This window comes from Lytechinus variegatus, chromosome 2 (assembly GCF_018143015.1).
Source record: "Lytechinus variegatus isolate NC3 chromosome 2, Lvar_3.0, whole genome shotgun sequence".
In the NCBI taxonomy this organism is placed as follows: domain Eukaryota; kingdom Metazoa; phylum Echinodermata; class Echinoidea; order Temnopleuroida; family Toxopneustidae; genus Lytechinus; species Lytechinus variegatus.
In genome coordinates this window covers 10,595,676-10,608,144 of record NC_054741.1, presented here as the reverse complement: position 1 = coordinate 10,608,144, position 12,469 = coordinate 10,595,676, and the positions used below count along the sequence as shown (strand labels likewise).

Below are 12,469 nucleotides of genomic sequence, written 5' to 3'. Positions count from 1 at the left end.
GGTAATTTATCTTTCAAACGTGCATTGTTTATTACAGTGGTCATATATGATAGTGCTATTTGCTGTACCAGTATTATGGTGATCAATGCAAGATATGTACAGCTTGTTATGCAATCGGCCTTGTTTAGTGTAAATATGTATTTATTATACTGTTTAATATTTATACTAATGATACAGGTTAGAATATGAAAATAACCATTTTAATAAATCTTGAATCTTGAAAATAAGGAGAATTTCTTTTCTCCATTTGAAGTAATACATCTAGTAGATCATTCTAAAATAAATCAATCCTGATTTTTTTTTAATTAAGAAAAATTTTATTAGAGGAATGATAAATGGTTGGAATACATTAGTTGGTTTTCATAATCCTTCAGTGGATTTGGGCTATACATTATATTTTATGATTAAGATAAAAAGTAAATGGGGACTCAAAGAATCATAGATTCAGAAATGAATATTTAGCATAATTCTGTACATTATGAATGTGTATAAATAAACAATAAGCCTTGTGTATGTTAAGTGTATTATGTGTTTATCAATTTTTTGCACAAAAGACATGATGGTACTGAAAACTGCACAAATCATTGCTAAATTATGGAGTAGAAGTTTAGATATTTGTGTACCAGTAATTTCATATACTTTACAACAGCTTGAACTTGATCAAGTAAAAATGTTCAGTGTGTTACTTGTTTAGTGTTTCTTTTTATATATATACAATTTTGAAGTAGAAAATAGAAACTTTTAATTTGTCATTTAGAAATTAGTATTGGTAAATTGAGTTAAAATCATTGGTTTCTTTTCTGCAGAAAGCAAAATACAGTACTTATTGCTGAATGAGAAATATTTATTAAAATCATTAGTGGTAGGACTAAGACAAGTATATCTTCTAATTTTGCTGCACTCAACCCAGGTGAGGGGAAAGGTACTTAATAGGATAAATTCATTGAATGAACCAACGGCTGGAAGCAGTAGATCTAGCTGAAGCCAGATGATATTTTTGTTTTGTACCCTCTGGAAAATGCACTTTATATATCCAGATTATAATTGCTCTAAGCATTGATACATGTTCTTTCAGTTTAGATAAAAGTTAAAAAGTAATAAATTTGAGTATTTCAACGATATTTTTCTTGTACAGTTTATTTCATTTCTTATTCAAAAATCAGTAAAGCCTAATAGTAGTTTATGATATTGTTATAATGATAAATTACTATGTCCACCATCTAATTTCATACAAAGTTGTCCTTTATGTACTTATCACTTAAAACATGTCGGTGTTCTCTGAAATGTTTTAAAAGAAATATTCTACTATTTGAGTGAAATAAGTTAATATCTTTGCCCTTGGATTCCAACTGCATTACTAAATTCGAAATGCATTAAAGGGATACTAATTATTATTTTTAATGATTTTACATACTTCTGTTATTCAAAACCAAAAAATAACAAAATCACGCATTTCCAATATTTACCAATGAAAAATATCAGCATTTGAAATTATCGCTCTTTTAATTTCTCACACAGGATTGTGTTTTACATCATAAAATGGGGGATATGAAATCCAATAATACAACAGGTAGACAGATGATAATGCCACTTTGTGTCGAAATCATAAAATAAATTATGAGATGTAAATCATGTTACTTCTCCAAACAATAATATTAGACATATTAAATACAAGATACATGCACTCTTTATTCCCAATGAAACTGCATGTTGCTGTGCTGGTACTTATTATGATTCCAAATTTGCATGTCTTATAAAACAAAAAAAAATCATCAAATTGGTGGCTTATAGCTTAAGATTCACAAAATGCATTATACTAAACCACAGTACAAATAATTTGTTTTCCATGTGAAAAATATCAAAATCTTTAAAAAATTTACAAGGCATTTTATGCTGAATAAATGAAGTGTTGTAAGTACAATATTCCACTATAAAGCAGCATTTGTTGGTAAGTTTACAAACTGTTAAAATGTGAAGATAACCATGAAGCTCATAAATCTAGTGAGGAGAGTGCAAACTACCAAAATTATGGTCCTGAACATTCTAATTATATTAATTTATAAGGCAATTAAGGAAAAATTATCAGGCAAGAGGAGAGAGATATCTATGAAACTCTTACAGTCCAGACAGATTTTCCAGATTCAATATGTCTACCCATTCATTAAAAAGGTTTACTTCTCAATGTCTACACTTGACATAAAAAAAGTCAGCATGGATCCTTCATAAAATTGGCAATTTCTTAAGAAATTTCAGTATATGTCAATATTGACACTGAAATTTTTTTAGTGTTAAATTAAATGAAATAAATGTTATAGAAATATTGACAGTTTGTCAATATCATTTAAATCAGAATGAAGGAAGAAGACATCCAGTATCATCTGATAATAAAGGCAACTACTGCAAGACAATAAAAATACCAAGAATCATACACATATATTACGGACAGTTTTCCATCAGCATATTGCATACAACAAATTCACCAGAAATCTCCAACATATACATTTAACACACTGCAAAATTATACATAACAAATCTTTCAATTAAAAGTGAACACAAATCAATGTACAGTTTACATAGTTTTCTAATATGATATATTGTAGTTCCCATACTACTGATCTGGCAATTGCAGAGGCATAATTTTTTTAACTATGCTTCATTAAAAAAATCCATCTAATTTCATATGTGAACGAGAAGGCATTTGAAGAGCTTTTCTTTGATTTGGGAGGACCATCATATCTGTAATGTTCTTAAATATAATGAATATAACTTGACCTTTTTTCACATTTTACATGATAGAAATATAATTTGAAAAGGTTGATTCTATTAAAACATACATGTATCATGCAGAAGCTTATCCCCCCTATAAAAAAAAACACACACACAAAAAAGGCACTTTTGAAATGACATTACAATAAAACATAAAACCACAGACCAAAGCATTAGGGGACCAAATGCTTTTACAGTATCCCAACAATAGCTTCTTTCTTTATACCATTACAGTTATCATCATTAGAACAAATTTGAGATTCAAAGTCTGGTTTATATGAGGAAAATAAACCAGAATTTTAGTTTGATAACAATAATTAATAATTTATTAAAATCAAAAGTCCCCTTTTCCTCAAAATTAATCACACATAAACACACATAATTCACCTCTAGAAACTGGATAAAAAAAATGCTCTAGATGTTGTTTTTCCTGAATTTGAAGAAAATCTACAAAATTAACCATTATTAGTTTCTTCTTTACAGTTCCTCAATCTCAAAATCATGTTCCCTAAAACATTTTGGCACAAATACTACACATCATAAATGTTATTATTTCATTGTGCATAAAAATAACATAGAGCTTGAAAGATAACATTTTGTGCAGAAAAAAGTACAATGAATGTGAAAATGAAATATATAAATATCATACACTCTTCATTCAAGAGGGAAGATACTTTAAATAGTAATAAGACTAAGCACGTGCATAAAGATATGTGAAAAAAAACAATTCCAATTGTTCAAATGAAAATATAATTTATTTCTTCATTCATGTTCATTACATTAATTTATTTTATATGAAGATATTTCAATTGTAAAATGACTACGTAGTGTACATATATGTACCACATGTACAGAAATACGATTCTAAATGATGTTTAAACATAGTATTGCAATATTCTTCAAAATATCCATAGAACAAACAATCAAGTCTTCCATAACAAACAGCTGTAAGCCTATTAAACTTTATGCAAAACTGGAACAATTTCTTAAGTGCTAACAAATCAGCTATTTCATTTGGCACAAAAACATGTCACCAATTATGTGTAAAGTCACAGTTAACCCACTCACAAAGCAAGTATTATTTTCATTTTGTTAAATGATTCGTCTGTTTCTAAGATATTCATCTTTTGACAGATTCACCTGTATAAAAAACATCAAAATGAAAACAGATGAATACATACTTTAAAAACATCAACAAAAACTCACTAATTCTTTTTAATAAATTAATATATCTTTATAAATATGCTTATACTCAACAATTCTGATAACAATAATACTATTACTATTGTCATGATTATTTTTATAACATAATAATTAAAGGTGCAATTCAATAAAGTATTAAGAAGTGAAACATTTGATTGAAATCTGCCTCTGGGATATAGTGTTTAGAAGGAATAATTTACAACCAAGTTAGTTTTTAAAAATTAGCTGTAAAATGGACCCCAGAATCTTCCTTCCTGACTTCGGGAAGATTTGGTTGGAAAGCTACATCATATCTAGCGACATCACAGGACACTGGACCTTTGTGCTTAGATAACAATATTAATGTGCAATGATCATGGGATTAGGTTGAATTAAAAATTCACTTGTTTTAAAAAATGCAAAAATTGTATTATGACAATCCATCTATGTTGCTTTTATAAATTTGTATTATTCACTATCTACATGATTTTTGTAGACCATACTCTGTACCTTTAAGTTGTTATACAGAGGGATATTTAAAGAAAAGCAGCATTAGATCTAATTAAACCAGAGATTTTGTTCCTGCCTTTTGAATTAAAAGGAACAAAATTCCCAAGGTCGACCAGAGACCAGTGGTTTGTGCAGTCGCAGAGGGCAGTAAATCAACATGCACAAACAAGTCTGGGCACTATTACAAGCTTGTTCTGTGTGATTTCTTCTCATAATGGTACAAAATACTTTTATTTCCAATAAAAAATTGTATCAATAGTTTTTTAATTTTTTTTTCAGATTAATGTTTGCAATGGAACACTTACAGATTTAATTTATTCTAATCAAAAGAAAGAGGATTCAAGTGTTATACTGAAAAGCACATGCACACACAATTAAACTATACATTGGGCACACACAGCGAAAGATTGCAGTCAGACATATTCAAAGTCGCATGGCTCGGGCAGGGTTCGCTTTTTCTCCAGTCTCCGTTGAACCCATTTTTTCATCTCAGAGACAATGAACACCGATGAAGTCAGCATCACCAAAAAGCCAATATCTGTCAGGAAGAAATGTGGAAAAAAATTATCATTTTTGATATTTCTCTGGTGTTTTCCTTTCCTCAACAGACAGATCAGTAGAGAATTTTTAATGAAAGGACTTGTCAGATATTGTATCCAATAGTTAACATAGTAACAGTGTTTCTTAGCCGAAATCAGGGAAAATTATAATAATTATATTGGATGGCATTATTTCATGGAAGACCAGAAATATTCCTCTCATTAGGGCCAATATTGCACTCATCTTTCATTTGTGCAATATTGGCCCTAACTCCTGGAAGATATTTGGGGCCCCATTTCATAAAGGATTTACAACTGTTGTAACTTTCCCATAATGGCCACTACCATGGTAACAGGTCTCAGCAGCCAATCAAAATCAAGGTTACCATGGTAGTTGCCATAATGGCGAAGTTACAACAGTTGCAAGTTCTTTATGAAACAGGCCCCTGGTATCCAATTCCCAGCCATCTAAAATAAATAACACTTTTCCATGGATAGAATGTTTTCCCAGAATGCAACTCACCGTGTATCGTCAATGCTTCTGTCTGAAATATCTTTTGAAGTGGAGGGAAATAGATGACAAGTAGCTGACCCATGATTGACCCTCCGACTGCATACAGGAACATTCGGTTAGTGAAGAAACCAACACTGAATATACTTTTGGTCTAAAGTACAGAAAAGAGAGAACCACATTAAAAGGATGGTATAACAGGGAATAATTTTGCTTTACAAATTTGAATAGCATTTTTGGTCAGGAGAGAAAAGCTCTCAACTAAGTAATGCACAGTCCTATGTAAAAATATGCTATACAGAAGAATTTATACGTAGCAGTCTTTCAAAAATGTGGAGCAAATTGCGATGAGATACCAGGAAAATTATTCCCTGTATAATAAATATAATAAATAATTGCTATGAAAATAATATCAATGATGATGATGATAATAATAACAGTAATAATGACAATTATAAATAATAACAATTGTAGATATGCTTTGAATTAAGCCAAATCCACTTTACTCAGCAGAGTGATCATAGCCCAAGCACATAGATGTATAAAAGACTCAAGGATAATCCAGAATTAATAATCAAGAGTAGGACACATTAATAAGAAATGTTTATCGCCAGGAAAGCTGAAAACGATTTGGCACAAAAATATTTACGATCATGTTTATACCTTAAATACCAGCTTATGGCTTGAGATCATCACACTATAGTCTCCTGAAAATACCAACATGGATGCCACACCCTCAATTTCATTAACAGTAATAATTTATATAACTCTACTATGTAACTAACCTGCTTATACAGCCCTATATGATTTAATATTTGCATGATCCTTAAAGAATGATTTCAAAGAATGATTTCAAAAAATGGTGACTGACCTGAGATCGACTGCCGAGGGCATTGAACATATCAAAGAAAACAAAGCAGGTGAAAGTCATGGTGGTGTCACGAGGTGTGATGATGTTGTCTTGCATCTAGTATAGAGTGAAAAACACAAGACCAAATCATACATTAATTCAGAAATACTACGTATAAATCTCCCCCGCTCTCTACGCTTTCTGTTGTCGGGGAAAAGAGCCTAGAATTCATTAATGAAACAGGTACTCTAGGGTAACTGTGCTTGCAGTTGAGAGTGGGCTACTTGTTAACTTAACAGAAGAGTTGACTGAAATGCTTGCTGTAACCAATGCTCATAACAAAACTCAAGAGATAAAGAACCAATTCTTTGAAGAGCGCAATTGGTATAATAAACAACGTCTTTGACATCTCCTGAGAGCAGGCAGTCCTGGGCCCGTATTCCATAAACGAGATAAGATTTTTGCTTAAGTCTTAGCAATTTGTCTTAGCATTTTGCTTGTCTAAGAAATCTTCCATAACGATATTCTATAAACTTTAAGACATTTGTCTCAAGTCAGGCGATATGGCTAAGCCAAAGTCTCAAAGTCTATGACCTTCAGTGACCTTCTTAATGATAAATTGCTGCAGAGGTGACTGCAACAAACTTGGAAAAATGTCACAGAAGTTGTTTTTTCTTAAAAATTTGGATTTTATTGAAACTAATTACAACTATTGTAGTAAGAGAAGAGCATTCATTACCCATATATGGTAAGAATTTTCAATTCAAATTATCTATATTTTTGTTAATTACCAAAACATTTCAATCCCAAACCGAGTGACTTGCACAGTTTTTTTGTGTATCAGTCCCATTTATTACTTTTCATGTATTTGTCAAAATATAAATTGAAATATTCCTCTCGACATCTCTACTCTTAACTTCAGTTTAAGTAGACCTACATGTAGGCCCCCTTAGGGAAAACCTTTGAGACTAGTCTTGGGTCTAACATTAGGCCTAGATCTAGCCTAGGCCCAAAATCTATAATATCCGTCTGTTTGGAGGAGAATTGAACATTATTTTGACTTTATTTTATTTTCATGAGACATGAAGGCTGCAACTTTGTTAGACTCTAGTCTAGTGCCATAGACATAGTGGAGCAACCGACACTGAAGCTACATAAAGTACATAAAAACCAAGGCCTATAGGACTACTAGGCCTATCAGTATTGGTCTAGGCCTAGAACAACATTCAGGACTTAGTCTGGCTTAGCCTTACTTAGGACAGGGATAGATTTACATGCAGGACTAGAATAGATCTGACTAGGTAAAGTTAGAACAAAAGCTTCATTTCAGTCTCCGATTTTTTTTTTGCTAAACTAACGTTACGACTACGTCTACGAATACGACACTCGACAGTCTAATTGTAATATTACTTTGGCCTAGACCTTAATCTCACCAAGGTGATATGACAGTATATGTCAGAAACTTTTAAATAACTCCCAGAAACGACGGTTATTCATGTCTACAGTGCTAGAGTACCCATCGCTATACATTGCTTGCCAAAACTTAGATCTAGTCCTGACCTAGGCCTATATATCTATATGTAGGCCTAGATTTGGAGGAGTTTCTATTTTATACATTTTGGGGAGTTTGTTTAGATCTAAGGTTTCTAGAAAACAGGCCTGAAATAAAACCTAGACCAACCGCTCAGACTAGACTGGGGCCTAGCTTTATATAAATTTACTAGATCTAGACTAGGTGGCCTAGCCTAGTATTACTAGGCCTAGTATAGCTATGCTTTTTTCTTTTCATTCTAGATTCTATTTCTAGCCGGTAGCCCTAACGCTAGGACTGGCTGATCTAGTCTACTGTTTGATCTAGAATCTCTAACGTAGATCTAGGCCTAGATCTATTCAATTTAATTCAATTTTATTTATTTCACTTCCATCAAACAAAAACAAGTTGTATACCATATATAAACATAAGTATTTGTATCCGTTGCAGAGAAACAAAAATAATAATACACATGTTGTGAAAAAAACACACAATTTGGGCAACACATTGGAAGTTTTAACTAAGTATACTATTTTTCAATAGAAATTAATTAAGATGGAAATGGAGGGACCCACTAAAAAGCAATGCATGTACAATGTGGGCCCCTCAAAAAAAGATAACACAACCAATAACAAAGTACAAATACAGATATATGTAATCAAATGAGAAAAAAATAAATAAATGATAAATAATACTCACAAAATAAATACGAAGTTATCAAAAAAATATAGTTTGTATAGGACAAAACAACCCGTCCTAAAATATCCCCACCCCCCCCCTCGAAGAAAAAAAAAGAAAAAGGGGAGAATGCCCTGATAGGATAGATGGGTGCTGCTGAACGTAGATAAAACACATGCAATCGTGGACTCAAGCAAAATGGATACAATGATGTGTATAAGGAGAAAAAATATATGAAATGACCTGGAAAGAATATAATGCGCAAAAAATGTGATTGATGCCGTAAGTAAATAAGTGGTATAAGAAGGCGGATAAGGACAGGAGAGAAAGAGAAAATAGAGGAGAGGATAGACACAATAATGTACGAGGTTCGACACCGAGCACAACTGAGAAGGACTTGTATCAGATTTGTTTTTCTATTAAAAAAAAGATGATTAATCTAGACTAAATGACTAAGACTAAAAGTTACACCCTATCTAGATCTAGAAGTACAACTAACTATATCAATCTAGGTGTAGGCCTACATAGTATTAGGTCGAGATCTAGAGTGGAGACTTGTAGACTCTATCAAAATATAGATTCTAGTTCTAAAAAAAAGTAAATGTAGGCTAGTCTAGATCTATTCATCTAACATTAGGCCTGAAAAGGGAAGTGAGCTAGGGATCTAGCATTGGATTATTTCTAGGACTAAAGGATCTTGATTTAGGCTTAGGCCTACATCTAAAGCTAGGGGCTGTAGTTTGAGATCTAGAGGCCTAGCCCCCCCCCCCTAAAATTAAAAGCTAGAACTAAGCCCACAGCTACATGTACATGTAGTTCTCCATGTAGCCAAACAAAATTTAGCATTGACCATTGTCTTAATCTTATTTTGGCGTAGATGTTTGCAGTTACATGTACCAATACAAACACATGTTTTGATGAATGAGAAAATGTGTCTTGCAGATTATTTTAGCGCAAAACCTGCATTCCATGAGCATACAGGCCAATGTCATAAAATAAGAAGTAGTTTAATCCACATCATGCTGTTTAAACATTTATTGATTTGATATGCTGTTACCATGGAAACACATTTTTCAATATAGACTATGTCTTACAGATCTATACCTCAAAATCAATGTGTGAGCCAACTTTTATAAGAATTGGTTGAAAACTAAAAAGCGGTTCAAACCACACGTTTTTCACCTAATTTCATATATTATATGTTGTTACCATGGCAACACGACTTTTGATACAGTAAAAAATATGTCTTAGACATCTTCAAGACTAATGTGTATGCCAAATTTTAGGAGAATAGACCAGTTGAAAACTGATGAAGTAATTCAATCACAAGATTTTCATTTATTTTTGATATTTTTTTTGTTACCATGGCAACACAATTTTTTATATAGGCATAAAATATGTTTTGCACATCTTCACATCAAGGCTAATGTTTGTGCCACATTTAATGAAAATTGGTTAAAAACTGAGGAAGTAGTTGGAACAGCAAGATTTATACATAATTTTTGCCAATATATACCGTTACCATGGCAACACAATTTCCGACACATGCATAAATGTGTCTTGCACATCTTTTCCTCAAATCCAATGTGTGAGCCAACTTTCATGAGAATTGGTAGTAAATTAATGAAGTATTTTAAACGGCAAAATTTTGGCCATAATATATTGTTACCATGGCAACACAATTTCTGAAAAAGAAAAACATCTTCCACCTCCTTACCTTAAGACCAATGTGTGTTCAAAATTTTATGAAAATCGGTTTAAAAAATGAGGCAGGAGCTCGAAATGCAATATAGGTATAAATTCTAAAATTTTGTTGTCTGAATTACCTTGAAACTAATACAATTAAGACAACTCACAGCTGTCTTAAAGTTAGGGCTAAATTCTTAGCCATGTTGTATTTATGAAATACAGAATCTGCAGTTTTAAGAAAAGTTACTTAGCCATTCATCCTATATCTGTCTTAGTTGCGCAAAACCTCTTAGCCAAATTCTAAGACAAAATTCTTAGCCAATTCTTTATGGAATACGCATTTTGGCTAAGAATTTTATCTTAGACAGAAAATAAGACAAAATGCTTAGATTTTTTTACTTAAGCATGCTTATCTCGTTTATGGAATACGGGCCCTGGCCCCTTCCAAAGGACCAACATATTGCAACAGTTTAACCCAACTCCACACAAGGCATCTAAAAAAGCTCTAACAGCATAGATTCCACCCAAGATATTGTGTCCAAGCGGCTCAAAACATTCTATGCCCTCAATGGTGTACGGGCTTTATGCATCCGGTTTTCCCCTTATCTGTGCTACAAGCTCTGGATGGTATTCTGTATCCCCAGGATGCGCCATGGATCATCCATTCTTCACTTCAATGTTGATGAAGCCTCAAAGATCAACATAGCCCAAAATAATAGCTTCAAAAGAATTTTAGGCATTCATCAGAGTCAGTATTCCTTCTCACTGGAATGATCTCCCTATACTCGCAAGTAGAGCAGTGATGCCTCTTCATCATTGGACAACTTGTCAACCTACCCACAGAACAATTTGAAAGTAAGACCCTTTAACAGGCTACCGTCACTTCAGTTCCCTTGAACAAGAGGTGGAACAGTGTCCTTTGTAAATATCAAAAAAACTATGACAGGTTCACTGTTTCAGAATTGCTAACAACAAGGGAAGAAGAGGAGACAGAGGAGTAGGAGAAGGAGAAGAAGAAGGAGAAAATGTTATTGCCTTTATTGGAAAAGATATCAAAGTTGAAACTCTTTATGAAATGGGCCCCAGAACTAAATGCTATCTTTCAGCTGATCTATGGTATAAAGCTCACCTCTCTCCAGAACACCCATAGGGTACCAAGTACTATGATAGTAGCAGACATGATGACATTGATCAGCAGGGATCGGGTGATCATAGGGTCTCGCACCTGGCGAGGTGGTTTCCGGATCACATCCTTGTCAACAGGCTCCACTCCAAGACTGATCAGGGAAATAAAGGAAAAGTAGGAAACAAAGAGAAAAGGGGGAAATAAAGTCTTATGTTTTCATGTCCAGTTCATATTCATGGCGGCTATTTCATAAAGACTTGTTACAGAAACAAATGCACAATATCTGCAACAAACTTGCTATAAACCAATCAAATAAAGGATTTCAGAAGCATTAATTTGTAAAGTTGTTACTGTAACATTAAAGTTTTTGTGCCCAAGATCAATTTGATAAATTTGTGGGAAAATGGAATCAGTTACTGGATATCAAATGTTTAGGGTAAATTTTAGTCCTTCCATTCATTCCTAAGTATATCTTCACCTTCACAAATGTCTGGCGTCTTTTACTTCTACATCATATGCACACACACACACTGCCACCATGCTTACAAAATCAATATTTTAAAATGAATACCGGCCCAGGTATAAATAAATCAACGCTGCTTGCATACCTTTGTGCAGGTGGTCCATCCATGATGATATTAATCCAAAGAATCTGCATGGCATTCAATGGGTTTGGAAAGCTTAGCATGGTTGATAAGGCAATTAAGGTGAGAGCAGCAATACTCCTGTAAATCAAATTTAAGTTCAAAGATGAATTGATATAGTTGCATTTTACACCAAATTCATGAAAAAGCCTATAAAACCAAGGTTGACCTCACAATATCATCAAGATCTAGATCTGGTACAATTACATGAACTAAACTCTGTGATATGGGCTGAAAAATTATCACACTGAAGATAACCAACACAGATAATCATATGTGGGACAGTGTATTATTGCTTGGAAAAAAGACCCTACATCTGTCTGTAATGTCATGTTCATTTTGCAAATTTCTGAGCAATTATACAGTTTCTTCAAAAACCCTTTGGAACATACTTATTTATACATACAAACACTTGGGTGGTCATTTTATTGGACTTTGTAAGA

The 12,469-nt window shown here is 32.9% G+C and overlaps 1 protein-coding gene across 2 annotated transcripts in view; it reads right to left on the bottom strand.

Moving 5' to 3' along the window:
- Positions 1-3,488: 3,488 nt before the first annotated feature.
- The window catches only part of LOC121407286 (calcium-transporting ATPase type 2C member 1-like), a 36,729-nt gene continuing 27,748 nt past the window's right edge, over positions 3,489-12,469 (bottom strand). For both annotated transcript variants that reach the window (XM_041598271.1, XM_041598270.1), the window contains 5 exons: positions 11,991-12,107; positions 11,386-11,533; positions 6,380-6,475; positions 5,521-5,662; positions 3,489-4,996 (listed from right to left, as the gene is read on the bottom strand). In XM_041598271.1, coding sequence (XP_041454205.1) covers positions 4,872-4,996; positions 5,521-5,662; positions 6,380-6,475; positions 11,386-11,533; positions 11,991-12,107 — 628 coding nt within the window. In that variant the 3' untranslated portion in view covers positions 3,489-4,871. The remainder of the gene's footprint in view (positions 4,997-5,520; positions 5,663-6,379; positions 6,476-11,385; positions 11,534-11,990; positions 12,108-12,469) is intronic.